The sequence below is a fragment of the Colobus angolensis genome, unplaced genomic scaffold (genome assembly GCF_000951035.1).
Source record: "Colobus angolensis palliatus isolate OR3802 unplaced genomic scaffold, Cang.pa_1.0 Scaffold209, whole genome shotgun sequence".
NCBI lineage: Eukaryota > Metazoa > Chordata > Mammalia > Primates > Cercopithecidae > Colobus > Colobus angolensis.
The window spans coordinates 778,489-794,498 of record NW_012115255.1 but is presented as its reverse complement, the minus strand read 5'-3'; the positions used below and the strand labels follow the sequence as shown (position 1 = coordinate 794,498).

At 45.7% G+C, this 16,010-nt stretch overlaps 1 protein-coding gene across 1 annotated transcript in view; it reads left to right on the top strand.

Annotated features, from left to right (window-relative positions):
• Positions 1-16,010, top strand: part of DIP2C (DIP2 disco-interacting protein 2 homolog C (Drosophila)) — a 263,569-nt gene that overhangs the window by 131,298 nt on the left and 116,261 nt on the right. The window contains exons 9-11 of the mRNA XM_011942302.1: positions 1,098-1,295; positions 5,795-5,886; positions 11,905-12,015. Coding sequence (XP_011797692.1) covers positions 1,098-1,295; positions 5,795-5,886; positions 11,905-12,015 — 401 coding nt within the window. The remainder of the gene's footprint in view (positions 1-1,097; positions 1,296-5,794; positions 5,887-11,904; positions 12,016-16,010) is intronic.

Sequence of the window (16,010 nt, the reverse complement as noted above, 5' to 3'; positions counted from 1 at the left end):
GCCTCTCTTTATAGATGCCGAAGCTGCTGCCTTTGCCCCCAGATGCTCCTGGGTCTTTTTAGACAAACAACTTAAAGTTGAAACAAAGCGGAAGAACTGCTCATTATAGCAAACTCGAGCTCCTTATTATCCTGTGCGTTAAACCACAAGTAAAAACGGCTGGTTTTCTTGTCAGTCATAAAGTGAAAGACAAGTCTGTTCCAGAAATGGAAGAGATAATTTCCATTCTTCACCTCTCTCAAGGATTGGGCAGGTGGTATTTATGATGCACTGATTTTAGTTTTACTCAGGAAAATACTTGCTCCGTGTTCATGTTGTTCAGTGTACTTGTGGCAGATTTAAATGTACAGCTCAGACCAGGTGTGGTGGCTCATGCCTGTAATTCCAGCACTGTCGGAGGTCAAGGTGGGCAGATCACTTGAGCCTGGGAGTTCAAGACCAGCCTGGGCAATATGGCAAAACCCTGGCTCTACAAAATATATATATGTATACACACACACACACACACACACTCTAAAATTAGCTGGGCATGGTGGTGCATGCCTGTAGTCCTAGCTACAGGCTAGGACTGTAGCAGAGGCTGAGGTGGGAGGATAACCTGAACCTGTGAGGTCAAGGCTGCAGGGAACTGTGATCATGCCATTGCACCACAGCCAAGGCAGAAGAGAGAGACCCTGCCTCAGAAAATAAATGTACCATTAATCTTTAAGGACAAAATATAATTTAGCAAGATTTAAGCAATTTGGGGTCCAAAATCACTAGTTTATGTTGATAATGGAAATTTTCAGCACGGCTGTTTGAATTCCAGGCTCTCTGCCTGTATGCCGCGCAGTTCCACCTGTTGTCAGTTTGCAGATATGTCCAGGTCCACCTGAGCACTCCACCTACATGCTGCCTTGGAAATTACAAGAACTGATTCTTTACCAGCATTCGTGATGCTAGTGTATAGACCCCAATTGTAGAAAAGCATGCTCTTCTGTCAGCCAATAAAGGTACACCTTAAGTATAAATCTCCTGGCTTCTTTATAGAAAACAAAAAGTAGCCACGCTAATGTGGATGCATTTCTCTCGTAACCTCTTGTATTCAAATGATTTAGTTCAACAACCAGATCCGAACCAACCAAAGCCGGAGGGGGCCCAGATGCTGGCCATGCGCGGAGAGCAGCTGGGCGTGGTCACGAACTGGCCGCCGTCGCTGGAGGCCGCACTACAGAGGTGGGGCACCATCTCGCCCAAGGCGCCCTGCCTGACCACCATGGACACCAACGGGAAGCCCCTCTACATCCTCACTTACGGTAATCCCGAGGCTCACCCTCTGCCCTTTGCCCACGCCCACGCACAGCCACTCCTGAACGCGCGAAGCCCAGTGTCCGTTACTTCTGGTGACTGATGGATTTTATGCTGCCTTATGTTTCTGGCACAGAAATAAATGGAATCTCGAAAGTTATTTGTTAAATATTTTTTGAGTTAAAACCAGAAATGGCTGCTTGAAGCGGTGACCATAACTCTTAATAAGATGTTAGATCTTCTTAAATACATACGTGATTTATTGAAATGCATGCTTTCAGCGAAGATTGGTAGTTAGAAAAATCTAAGCTTTCTGATACGTATCACTCAGAAGAAACAAAATCGGTTTCCAAGGGACTTTTTCAGAAGGCCGGAGAAACCGCCTTTCCCTTAAGTCTTCAGTCCAATTAATACAGTCTGTAAACTTTTGCACATGGTTAACGATAGCAGAGAAATGCGTTTTCTTTTTTTCTGTGGGTGAGAGACCATGGAGGAGCAGATTGTCAGGCTATTTTCTCTTTGCTTCAGCTTTACAAAGAAAAGAGTAACTAAAAGGCTGGCATGATGGCTCGTGCCTGTAGTCCCAGCTGCTTGGGAGCTGAGGCAAGAGGATCCCTTGTGACCAGGAGTTCGAGGCTGCATTGAGCTGTGATTGTGTCGCTGCACTCCAGCCTCAGTGACAGAGCAAGACCCCATCTCTAAAACATTAGCTCGAATTTTCAAAAGATAAGAAACGAACTAAAGGACCAAAATGGTTCATATTATGCCTGCATGTCTGAGATTTATGTTGACAGTTGAAATTTTAAACATAGCTGTTTCAGTTCTAGGCTCTTGGGCATGGTACAGTACGTCGTTCCACCTGTTGTCTGTTCGCAGGTTTTGTTTTTAACGTTAGGTTTTGTTATAACACAACACTTTTCTGATTGCAGGTAGGAAAGGAATTGATTTATCCATTAGCCATGGAGGCCTAAAAGCCAGGTGCTATGTTGAATGGTGGAATCTCAGTAGAGCCCCAGCCTTTTCAGGGTGGGGCTCCGAGAGGCGGCAGCTGTCAACCTGTGCATTTCACGGACAGATGGGGGATTTGGGCCTAGGAGCATACTGGGTTTGGGAGCGTGTGTTCCGTAGCTCCTTTGCTTTTATGGCTTCGTTCAGTAGTTTTAAATGGATAGTGGGTGTCATCCATGATGAAGCATAAGCTTTACTTTTTAAATTATGCTCTCAGAAATAGGTTTTATTCAGTCAGAAGGATGAAGGACTTTTCTATGTGACCCTCATCTCTGGCCAAATTCAGCCCTGGAGCTGATTGTGTACTTGGAGTCACTGCTGCATGACAGCTGCTGGCCTCCGAGGCCTCCCCGCCTCCATGCCGGGAATGGCAGGAGCAGCCGTGCTCTTCCGGGTGCGTGCGTTCGCTCTGAGCACTAACAGATGTTCACTTGGATGTTTTAAGCATGCAGTATGCGTTGGCACGGGACTAAGGTTTGGGAAATCAAAGACAAGTAAGACACGGTTCTCACGGGGCTTAGGATCTCGATCAGAAGGATCGCCCCTCTCTGCTGCTGGAACGTTGAACAGTGCTGGCGTCTTTCCCCTTCCTGCAAGGTTAAGATGAATGGGAGACGTAAGACACAGACTGAATATTCGTATGAAAAGTTGGAGTCATCAGAACTCATGCCCCCAACCAATGCATTTTAACTCCTGCTTTTAAATCATCTATATGTTGTTGTATTTTAATTATCCATATTAATTGCGGGCCGTGGGTTGATCTTGGTTTTTACTTGTTAAAGGAATATAAGAAAGCGACACTTTTCCAAATGTAAGATTACAGCTTATCAGATGATAACGCAGTGAACACTGGAAAGCTCCCTCTGCACAGAAACGCTAACGTAGATGAACGAATGATTGGCTGTTGCTGAGACAACTCAGAAACAAGCTCGTTGAATGAGAATTGTTCTAATACAGAGTAACCTGGTGTAACTGAAGGGCTGTATTCTCTAAACTCCTGCTGCTTCCCCTCAACCCTCAAATTTAGCTTCCTACAAAGCGCTGGGGTAGCAGAATTCCCAGCTGATAAACTTAGGATCATTAATAGAAAGTGTAGGTGGCTAATGAAAGCCACAGGTCAATAAACGTTTGAAACATAATTCTGTTTTCCACCTTAGACTACCCGTGGCATTTCATAATCTTAAAAAGTCACGCTGTGCCGTTAATTGCCCTTCATGTCCTGCCTCCAGCAGCTCTGCAGTACACTCTTCCTCGGCCGCCTCTGTGGTTTTCGGGAGAGACCTGCACATTCATTTTGCATTCCTACCAAGCAGATGCTCATGTTCATCTCCTTTTTAACGTTTTATTTATTTATGGTTTTCCTATTACTCCAGGTGTTTCGAGCAGTCTACATGCTTGACCTAGCAGTGCACTGGGCCACCTTTCTGTGGCCTTGCTGCTTTTTTGCGTAGTTGATGCTGTGTCTCAAGTTCCCGCCTCCTTCCCAGTCTTGCTCCGGTTCAGCCCATCGCCACCCACTACCTCTCCCCTCACCAGTTACACTGTGTACAGTTGCCTGTTCCTCAGTCCAAACCAAGTGAAATTACAATTAATGTGTAATACAACAGTGCTGACCTCACACACATCTCCTTTATGAATCAGTTAAGAACTGCTGTATTTTTATATCAGCAGCTTAACTTCTGTTTGAGAAGTATAAAAATACCAAATATATTTCAAGAATTTTGCCAAAAGTTTGCATGTGTTTTATCAAACTCTCTATTGTTAACTAGTTTCTGTGTGAACTTAGGATGTCAAGACTCTCAGCTGAGAATGAAGTTGAAATTTTCACAAACTAGAATGGTGCTAATCGAGTGTAATTGATTTAATCAGTTACAGCACATTGGTTTTCTTTTAATTGCAATGAATTGATTGTTATTGTTTACCCAACTATAATAGTTCCCTAATCTTGTTCACGTTAAAGAAATCTGAAGCCACAAAATAATAGTTTTTGTTGGGGAAGAAATACTCCCTGTTACGTCTAATGAGCCAGTGGTCGTTTTCAGGAAAATAAAATCCCCAAATAGAATTCCAGATGACTGTAAAGCTGCCAGTGTTGAGGTGTTGAGGATGAGGAGCTAAGGAAGACGGGAGGAGGGAACATGAATAAAAGTGTGTCTAGCAAAAGTGCTCGAGAATATGCCAGAATGCTAACTGTAACTTGGTATTTCATTACAGCTTGCCTGTGACGTTAGTAAAGTGAAGAAACATTTGCTGAACCCGTACTATGAGCGGGAAGTGTCCTAGGAACCAGAACACTCAAAAATAATCATTCTCTTCATGTTCTCATTAGCGAGGGATAAATACTGTGGTAAATAAACAGTAATACCCGAGGAGCTCTCGTTCCCATAGGAAATAAACAAATTCAGGGTTTTTTAATTCGCACTGTGTTGTAAACAACAAAATCTGATTTAGCGTTTACATTTAAACTAGGGAAAAGATGAAAACAGTGGTTGCATTGAAACAAAATAGTTAAGGTTGCTGTTACCTTTATTACGCTATTAAAGCATTGTCTGTCTTCTAACACCTTGACTGCCTGAGAAGCTCTTGCAGCTGAAGGCTCTGAGACTAGGTTGTAAAACGCCATTGTGTAATTTAAGAACTCATTTTAGGCTTTAAAGTCGTTGTTGTTTGATCTCAGACTGTTATATTTACCATTGTCTTTATCTGAATCCAAGGATTCGTCATTAAAAACCCTAAAACCCTGAGGTTAGGGAAGTTTGAAGGTGAGAAACACAGGACTTGTGAGTTTGGAGCCTCTCGAGGTGGTTTTCTGCTCTGTGTTCCTCAGTCCCGTGGGACCGACTGTGGCCGAGGGACGTGTCACCGGGCGTGACTTTGTGGCAGTGACGCTGTTGCGGTGGCCCTATAGGACTTTCCTCCCCAGAACCTTCCCCCCGGTTTCTGTGCTGATGGTGTTCTCAGGGCCTTTGCTGCAGGCGCTTCATGCACTCAGAGGGGATTTGTTTTGTGCCGGCCTCGTTCCAGCGTCCAGGCAGCTCGGACTGTTGCAGTTGGAGTCATTGCTTTTACTCCTCTTGACTCCAGGGACTCAGGATGAGTGAAGCCTTGATCTGCAGGGAGAAGGTTCTCGGGGCCTTCCCGCTCCCTGGCAGCATCATTTCAGCTGGGCAGATCCCAGCCCTGTGACGGTGTGTGCACTGTCAGCTCCCCCCACCGCCCGGCCCCCACATCACGGATCAGAAGACAGGCCAACACTTGGTTTTCACTTTTTATTTTCATTCTCTCTCCTGAAGCTTTGTTTTTAGAATCCCTGTTCTACTCTCACTCATTTTCCATTCTCGCCTACCAGTTCCCCCTTTGCTCAGCTGCCCCCAGTTCAAGTTGCTTGCAGACCATGATACAGGAAGCAGAGTGGACTCAGGCCCTGGACTTCGGTTTGCGGAAGCAGTGCTCTCCATATGGCTTAACATGCACATTTGTCTGTGATTTGTATTTGTAGGTAAGCTGTGGACGAGAAGTATGAAGGTCGCTTACAGCATTCTGCACAAATTAGGCACAAAGCAGGAACCCATGGTGCGGCCTGGAGATAGGGTAAGTGCACCTTAAATTGTTGAATCTACAAAACACACAGTCCTGTGTGGAAAAGATGCCACTGTTTAAACATTACAGAGTTCAGCACCACCTCCGCTTTCCAGTGGAAAGCAAGTTTTCCTTCTTAACTGCTACCTGTTAAGTTACACGGGACAGATACTATTAATGGTATCTCCATTCTAATGTTGCATCCTGAGCAGGTAATGGTCTTGTCCATGCCTTATGCCCCAGTTTAGATGTGCAGCTGGGTATAGAACCTGGTTTTCTTGCATTTATATGTACAGCCTTTTACCTATGTGCTTTACGTGCCCCGAAGATTAGGTTATCCTACCTGAAGGACTCCAAGTGAATTACATAAAGACATCATTTAGAGCTCCATAAACCAACAGAAACATGAGCTTTGATTACTTAAGCCATACTATAAAGGCATGAGTCTGCTGTGGGGCTTGTTCCACAGATTGCAGCAGGTCCAGGAGACCGGGGACTGGGATTCTTTCCCATTTTTTATTGAACACATTTAGCCTCTTTTAAAAGTAAACTGTGGATGTCATATTTCCTGATTATGAAATTTACTACAAAGCTTATAATAATCACAATAGTGTACTGGCTTAGAGACAGATGTATACACCAATGGAACAGAATAAAGAGCCCAGAGATAAACCCTCGTGTATATGGACAAGTGATTTCCAGCAGGGTGCCAAGATATTCAACGGGGAAAGGACAGCCTTTCCAACACACAGCGCTGGGAAAACTGGATATCCACCTGCAAGAGAATGAAGTTGGATGTTTACCTAACGTGCAAAAATTCATTCAAAATGGACCAAACGCATAAATGTAACAGCTAAAACCACAACCTAGAAGAAAACGTAAAGAAAATGCCTTAGAAGAAAATATAAAGAAGATACCTCACGATGCTGGATTTGACATTAAAAATTTTTGTACATCAAGAAGCACTATCAAGAGAGTGAAAAGGCCACCTACAGAATGGGAGAAAATGTTTGCAAATTATTTGTCAACAGATTAATATCTAGAATATTTAAAGAATTCCTACAACTCACCCACCACCAAAAGAAGCAACAACAACAAAAATGTTTAAATGGGCCAGAGACTTGAGTAGACGTTTCTCCAAAGATTTGGCAGTGGCCGATACACACATGAAGAGATGCTCAGCATCCCTGATGGGGAAAAGCAAACCAAAAGCTCAGTGAAATGCTGCTTTACACTGAGAAGCATGGCAATGACCAAAGCACCGAAAAGGGCACGTGTCGGCAAGGATGTGGGGAAACGGAACCCTCGCGCACCGCTGGTGAGGATGTAAAATATGGTGCAGCCTCTCCGAAAAGCATGGCAGTCCCTCAAAAAACTAAACATGGAATTACCGTGTGATCTAGCAATTCTGCTTTGGGGTGTGTACCCAGAAGGACTGAAAACAGAGTCTAGGAGAGAGATGAGTACACTCAGGCTCATAGCAGCCAACTCACAAAACCAAACGGTGGAAGCAGCCCCGAATCTAAGGACTAGGTGTGGATTTCCCGTTAGAAGGGAGGAAGTTCTGGCACATAACACATGGATGAACCTTGAAGATGCTGTGCCTAGTAAAAGAAGCCAGACACAAAACAGGTACTGTGTGATTCCACGCCTATGAGCATAACTGCCCAACAGGTTCACCTTGCCCGCTGCCGAGCCAGAGCCAGTTTATCTCGCCGGGAATTGCAGTGGAGAGAGTGATTCACGCAGAGCTGGCTGTGCGGGAGGCTGGAGTTCTGTTATCACTCACATCGGTCTCCCCAAGTGTTTGAGGATCGTTCAGAGGTTTTAGGGATAACTTGGTGGGTGGGGGCTGGGGAAGTGGGGAGCGCTGATTGGTCAGGTTGGAGGTGGACTCAAAGCGGGGTCGAAGTGAGTTTTTCCTGGTGTCTTCTGTTCCTGGGTGCGTTCCCAGAACTGGCTGAGCCAGATGACCTGTCTGGGTGGTGTCAGCGGTTCCATCCAGTGCAGGGTCTGCAGAATACCCCCAGCACCGATCTTAGGTTTTACGATAGTGATGTTATCCCCAGGGGCAATTTGGGGAGGTTCAGACTGTTGGAGCCAGAGGCTGTATGACCCCTAACCGGTAATTTCTAATCTTGCAGCTAATTTGTTAGTCCTGCAAAGGCAGACTGGTCCCCGAGCAAGAGGGGGGTCATTTCGGGAAAGGGCTATTATCAGTTTTGTTTCAGAGTCAAACTGTGAACTGAATTCCTTCCCAAGGTTAGCTTGGCCCTGCACCAGGAATGAACAAGGACAGCTTAAAGATGAGAAGCAAGATGGAGTTGGTTAGGTCTGATCCCTTTCACTGTCATAATTTCCTCAGTTACCATTTTCACAAGAGGGGTTTCATGGCATCCGTAAAGTAGTCAAACTCAAGAGAACCAAAAGTAGAAAGATGAGGTATCAGGGACTGGGGGAGAGGAATACAAAGTTCGTGTTTAATAGCGACAGAGTTTCTGTTTGGGAAGATGAGAAAGTTCTAGAGATGGCTCGTGGTGGTGCTTGTACAACAGTGTGATTGTACTTCATGCTACTGAATTCTACATGTAAAAATTGTTAGAATTGTAAACTCTGTGTTACCGCATAATGAAATGGTAATTGTAATGGAATACCTCCATTATCTGGAATGTGGTTCGTAGTCTTAATAGTTTTAACAATTCTTTCATAGTATGGCCTCCAGATACTTGAAGTTTCCATATGATAATTACAAAATAAACTCCTGGGTTCCTCTAAGATGTCAGCAGGGATACAGGAAGCACGGTTTTGATGAAATATGTAAAGAGGCTTATTTTAGGCAGGGATTGGTTTAGCTTGGTTGGGTTGAAGGTGCTACTTTTCTAAAATTATTCTTACAAAATATTGTCTGAGAAGGGCTCTCGAGGAGAAAAGATGAGCCTGTAGCTCTTGGTTGGGTACCAGGAGGTAGCGTGGAAGGTGCTGAAGCCGTTCGTCTGGACAGCAGGGCCAGCTGTGTGAGGATCGCTGGAGGGGAGCTGGGAATCCTTCAGCCAGAAAGGCCTTCGCTCCCCTGAAGAGCCTGTGCATGCGTCTCCTGACTGGCTGATGCCTGCTCTGTGAATAATTAGGTACAGTGAGGTATCAAAGAAGTACACAGAGGATTGAATGGAGGGAAGCCATGTGGGTTTGCAAAAATCGAGCATCTTTGTATTTGTAAAGTATTGTATTGGAAGCACTATGGAGATAGCAATAAAACAGGATTTGTGACTGATTCAAATATTGAAGGAATGATGTAAGTACAGAGTTCTAACAAAATGATGTAAGTACAGAGTGTTCTCTTCCTTAAATTGCAAAAAGAATTTTCAGTTTTGATGCTAAAAGAGCCTTTAAGTATTTTCCCCTTTTCTATCCATTACTTGTATTGTGTGTGTACAATAATGTACAATTTTATATTCTGCTTTTATTAACTTTGTTATACCACGTTTCATCACATTTCAGTACAACTCTGCAGTGGTCTATAATACAGAATTTTCAGCATTCTAGTGAGAATTTTAAACCCCTGATAAAGAAGAACTTCCTTTGAGCAGAGGCACCAGGAGCTGGGAGAGGAGCCAGATGCGAGGTGCTTCTTGGGAGAGGGCTGATTGCAGTCTGGCTGTGGGGATGATACGTATCCTCTCCGTCTCGGCTGTCTGCCCTTGGTGAAGACTCTGCCTCCAGAGCTGGTGTTCTGGGAAGATTAACAAGTCAGAATTGAACATGCTCTTTATGAATAGGTGCAGTCATCAGTTTTGGATGGAACTTTAACATCTTCTGAATTTTCGAGCGTTTCCTGGTGCGTTTTGCTCCGCCTTAGGGGAAGCAGTTGTACAGCAGTGGTCATGTGGAAATCTTACAAACATTTAACTGAAGACTGTTTACCATATCAAGATCTGAAAAACATGCCATCAGCGCTCAGTCCATCATGTGACACTCATGACTGTGTAAACCTCAGATAGTTTGAAGAAATAATTGGTTGTGGCTTATCTGCATAGACGTACAAATCATTTTATTCCCTTTCTAATCTCTCTTAGCAAATTGTAGTGGACTGTAGAAATGCCATACAGAAAGGAAATACTCATATATTCATAGAATCTACAACTTAATTTTGTGTCGGCCAGTGATCCTGCGTTCCGACCTTTCCAGCATGGCCTGCTCCCCTCTCAACGACCATCTGGATGCTTTTACGTCAGCCTGCTTACTTAGATACACAGATGATTAGGATGTTTGTCTAAAACTGTTCATGATGAAGTTAGTTCCAGCTAGGACATTTTAAATAAATTGTTTAACTTCAAGAACGAGGCCTGGTGTGGAGGCTCATGCCTGTAATCCCAGCACTTTGGGAGGCTGAGGTGGGTGGATCACTAGGTCAAGAGATCGAGACCAGCCTGACCATCATGGTGAAACTCTGTATCTACAAAAAATACAAAAAAAAAAAAAAAAAGACCTAAGGTGGGTGGTGCACGCCTATAGTCCTAGCTACTCAGAAGGCTGAGGCAGGAGGATCGCTTGGACCTGGGAAGTAGAGGTTGCAGTGAGCCGAGATTGCACTACTGTACTCCAGCCTTGGCAACACAACAAGACTGTCTCAAAAAAAAAAAAAAAAAAACCAGAATGAGGTAATGCAAAAATGATGCACATGTGCTGAATCATAGGAAAATCATAGGGTTCATGTGCTGATGAAAACACTTGTCCATAAGGAAAAGGAACTTTAATGCTACCCCACACATAAGTAACCTGTGTTAAAATAGAAGCAGAGTTCGCAGGGCATAGTGGGAATCCAGAAATAGGGATGTCTATTAAAACTCTATCATCAAAGGAAAATTGTTCCTCGTCAAGATGCACCATACTGTTAAGGCCCATCGGAAAACGTGTTTAGAAAACGTTGGCCAGGCATAGTGGCTCACATCTGTAACCCAAACACTTTGGGGGGTCCAAGGCAGGAGAATCGTTTGAGGCCAGCCTGGGCAACATAGTGAGACCCCATCTAAAATATTCTTTAAAAATTAGCTGGGTATAGTAGTGCCCACCCGTAAGGCAGGAGGATTGCTGGAGCGCACGAGTTCAAGGCTGCAGTGAGCTATGGTTGTGCCACTGCACTCCAGCCTTTGTAATAGAGTGAACTTGTTTCTTTAAAAAAATATATATATATCTATTAGTAGTTACCAATATTACTTGATAATTTACATTAACCACAGTTTTAGAACTCTGACAATTCTCTTAGGAACTTAGTTCCTAAGAGGTTGATCTGGCAGGATGGATCGGTGCCACATCCAGGCAGCTACACAGGGAAGACTTTGCTGCAGGGAGGGGCAGGGCCCACAACATGTGCACGCGTGTGGCATCGGGACTGATGCTGCTACCGGCTCTAGTGCCAGTAACTTGGCCTTTACTCACAGTCAGCGTCCACGAGCTCACGCCGTGTGTCAGGCATCCCACTGAGCTCTCCATGTACGTTCTCTCATTAGACCTTCACGACCACATTAAGACATAGGCTCTATCATTATTTTCACTTTTCAGAGAAGAACACTAAGGCTTGGAGAGGCCACAATTGTGCCTGAGATCCCAGAGCTAAACACTGACATGGGATCTGAGCCGAGTCCTGCACACGGCCTAACAAACTGCACAACTGTCCCATGACAGTTATGAAGACTGTGTAGAAATACAAGGAAGTACTTACAAAGCTTAGTGAGAAACAGTAGGATACGACTTCATCTATGTGAAATGTGTGGGTATGGAAGGTAATACGCAAAACATAAAGGCACTTGTGCTCTGGTGATGGTATGACAGACGACTGTTCACGTGTTTGTCTTCTACATGAATTCAAGGCCGGGTGCGTGATGCTTATTGAAACACGGCTCACTGAAATGCATTGTCCAGAGGACCTGGTTCTCACTGAAGCATGCCCTCACCTCGAACCACGCTCTTCCGTGGCGTCTTAGGAAGCCAGGACCCCACGTTAACGCTGACCCGCTCTGGCCTGTCCCACAGGTGGCGCTGGTGTTCCCCAACAACGATCCGGCCGCCTTCATGGCAGCTTTCTACGGTTGCCTGCTGGCCGAGGTGGTCCCCGTGCCCATCGAGGTGCCGCTCACGAGGAAGGTAAGGAACGCGCCCTCATGACGCTGTCTCCCAGCTGGGTGAGGGTCTGAGTGAGGTGCTTTCATGGCGGCTGTCTCCCAGCTGGGTGAGGGTCTGAGTGAGGTGCTTTCATGGCGGCTGTCTCCCAGCTGGGTGAGGGTCTGAGTGAGGTGCTTTCATGGCGTGGTCTCCCAGCTGGGTGAGGGTCTCCTGGCTGTTTCTGGGACCTTGGGTTTCCTTCAGTTGCCTCGATAAGGGGCATGGTCACTGGTGGGCCCTGCAGCCTGGGATGGGTGTCCCAGAGGTGGAGCACAGCTTGCTTTGGGGTCCAACATGGAGCAGCAGCCTCTTGGTCAGTAAAGCAAGGGTATTTGAGAATCTTGTTCCTTGGTGTCATGTGCACTAGAATTGGGGTAAATGATAGTTTTTTGAAATTTATTATTTTTTGAAGGGTGGTGGATGCTGCTTTTGTTCAGGTGTTTTGACATCCAGTCCAAGGTTGACCATGATTTGTCAGGTCTTATTCTATAAGGAAAATAAACCACTAAACTTGCTATTGTAATTATTGTTTAGTCTGATGTAAAGAAATTAATGTGCATTGTCAACCAAAAAGTATTTGAAACAGGTTTCAATTTAGAATTTTATTTTGCCAAGGTTAAGGACATGGCCCAGACCCAGCCTCAGGAGGTCCTGGGACCGTGTGCCCAGGGTGGTCTGGCTGCAGCTTTTGGGTTCACACATTTTCGGGAGACATGAGACATTAAGCAATACACATAAGACGTATGTTCATTTGGTCTAGGAAGGCCCGACAGCTTGAGGCAGCAGTCGGGGGCCGTCCAGGTCACAGGTGGATGCTAAGATTTTCTGATTGGCGGTTGGTTGAAAGAGTTTATCTAAAGCCCTGGAATCAATAGAAGCCAGTGTCTTAGGTCCGGGTTGTAGAGACCAAGGTTTTTATCATGTGGAGGAAGAGCCTCCAGGCAGCAGCCTTCAGAGAGAATAGATGTAAATGGTTCTTATCAGACTTAAAAATGTGCCAGAGTCTTAGTTAATCATCCCTGATCAGCAAAAGCCCTGGAAAGGGAAGGAGATTCTCTACAGAATGTAGATTTTCCCCACCAGAAGGAGCTTTATAGGCTATTCCCAACTATGTCAAGTATATTTTGAGGTAAAATACTTTGATTTCTTTCAGGGCCTGCTGTTTGTCATGTTGGTATCTTATTGCTGTGGAATGTCAGCTTTGTGGGTCTGGAGTTCTCTCTTAATGCCATTGCTGGTCATCTGTGCCTGAATTTAACCAGAGGATGAGGGTGTAAGGAGGCGCTTCTGACCCTCCTTCCCATCACAGCTGAACTGGTTTTTCAGGTTAACTTTGGAACGTCCTTGGCTGAGGGAAGGGGTCTCTTCAGTTGGCTGAGGGGCTTAGAATTTTAGTTTTGGCTTATGCTGCATAAAGCTGCAATGTGTCTGTGCACACTGCCCTTAAACCATCAGCTCTCTCGAGCACTTTTTTTTTTTTTTTTTTGGAGATGGAGTTGCTCTGTCTCGCAGGCTGGAATGCAGTGGTGTGATTTCAGCTCACTGCAACCTCTGCCTCCCGGCTTCAAGCGATTCTCCTACCTCAGCCTCCTGAGTAGCTGGGATTACAGGCGTGTGCCGCCACACCCAGCTAATTTTCCTATTTGTAGTAGAGACGAGGTTTTGTTGTGTTGGTCAGGCTGCTCTCAAACTCCTGACCTCAGGTGATCTGCCTGCCTCGCCCCCCACAGGGCGGGAATTACAGGCGTGAGCCACTGCACCTGGCCCCTTGAGCACGTCTTTACTGCGTGCACCGTGTGGGTGATTCTTCTAGCACTAAAAGGCAACAATCGCAGGGAGCCCAGGCTAAGAGTTCCCCAAGAAACTTCCAGCTGTCTTTGTGGCTATTCCAACATTAAAGTTTGTTGACTCAATATTTAAGAGAACCGTCTGCCACCTCTTGGAACACACATGGGTATCTCTTCACAGTCTGTGCCAGTTATATGGTTGCATTTCAAGCTGCCCCTTGGAATGGGAACGGGGTTCCTTTTGGAAACAGGAAAGATGATTGCTATTTCCATTTCCTATGTATAAAGCCAGGAGGTTCATGCTTGGCCTCCCGAGTATGCGCGTGTCTGGCAGAGGCAGGGGAGTCTGTGGTAGCTGCCATGGGAGAATGCCAGTTCCCCCGCCCCCAGATTTGCAGCCAGCACTCCACATGTGAATCAGACAGGTCAGACTTCCCGTGAGGTGCTTTCTCGTTGCCCTGGTTCCCGTGGTCTTCACAACACATGAGAAAAGCGGAAGGACTGGAGGACTCCAGTCATGCTTACATGACAGCCTCAGTACTGTAGTTAATCCAGTCCTGGGATCTAGTGAGGAGCTGACGAGGCTCCCCTTCAGCTGATGTTCATGTCAGTGGTTAGGGGCTCTCTGGACATGCTCTGAGGTCTCTAAGCAACACTGAAACAATGATTTGCAGGAACCTGTAGGCATCAGCATATGGTGATGGTTCAATAACCAGACACAAAACATTTATCACTGTTATTCGTAACAATTATTTCTTCTTTTCTTCACTTGAACAATTTGTATTTGTCCATGTTAAGTGTATAGCCTGGTGTCCTCCAATCCAGGCTGGTTTGCAGAGGAAAATGATGTGTGTGTGTGTGTGTGGGGGGGTTTCCTGAGCAGGTTCCAGTGCTGCCCTCAGGTTGGCAGAAATGCCATCCTGTTATCTGAAATCCTAGGCATAGCTTCAAATACCAGGGTGGCGTTCATTTCAGCCATGAAACGTTTCACCGTAACACATGTTTAAGATGCTTTGAAATAATGAAGTTAAGTACCTTTGAATGGTGGTAAAGACATAAACCATCCGTTTTTAACAGATCAGAAATCTTTCCAAGGCCACGTGGCTGGGAAGGTGTGGCAGTGATGATGGAGAAAGAGGAGCTTTCCTCCCCCACAGGAGGACCGACAGTCCCCCTCGGCTTGGAGCCCCTTGCACCCGAGTAGAGGCTGCAGGTTCACTGTAGATAGGGCAGGTCCGCATGGGGACGAGGGGCATCTCGGGGGGACTCTCTGTGGTCAGAGGGCAGGGAGCACAGCAGGAGAACAGCGTGGGGACATCTCGGGAGGCCAGGACTTTTCACGCTCGGAGGTCCCTGGGAACTTAGGTATCAGTGACTGTAACCTGTGCAGGTGATGAGGTCGCAGGGACAGGAAAGAGCCCCTGCCTGTCCCTCACTCACCTCCAGGACATAGGGGAGGGGCCCTCTGTGGCTGCGGTTTTGTCACCAAGCACCGTGAGCACGAAACCCCTCTCAGAAGAAAGGGCTGGCGTTCCCGCCTTGCCCACTCTGTGCCAATGTAACCCTGAGGTGACTTTGCCTGCAGATGCCTCAGGCTATGCAGAAAGCTGTGGAGAATGCAAAGACCTTCACGAGGCATTTAGAAATCTTGACTGTGCAAACCAGTGGTCATGGGATAGAATTCTAGGGAAACCACAAGTGATTTCACAGGTGAAGGACAGAGAGCCTCCCCTGAGGCCGAGCCTTTGAGTTCTAAAGACACCATGAGTTGATTTTAAACATTATTTTAACTGACGAGTTATATACATTTATGGGGTCGAGTGTGGTGTTTTCATATATGCATACAACATGGAATGTTTATCAAACTGATTAACATATCTGTCACCTTGCTTACCTCTCATTTTTTATGGAGACATTTGGAATTTACTCTTGGTTATTTTGAAATGTAGATTATATTTTTATTAACTATAGTTACCCTGCTCTGCAATAGATCTCAGAACATCTTCCTCCAATCTGAGGCTTCGTCTCTTCTGACTAACAGCTCCCCATCTCCTCCCTCCCCCATCTCCTCCCTCCCCCATCTCCTCCCTCCCCCATCTCCTCCCTCTCTGGCCCTCGTGGTCACCATTCTGTTCACTACTAAATGCCACATGTAAATGAGCTCATGTGGCGTTGGCCTTTCTGTGCCTG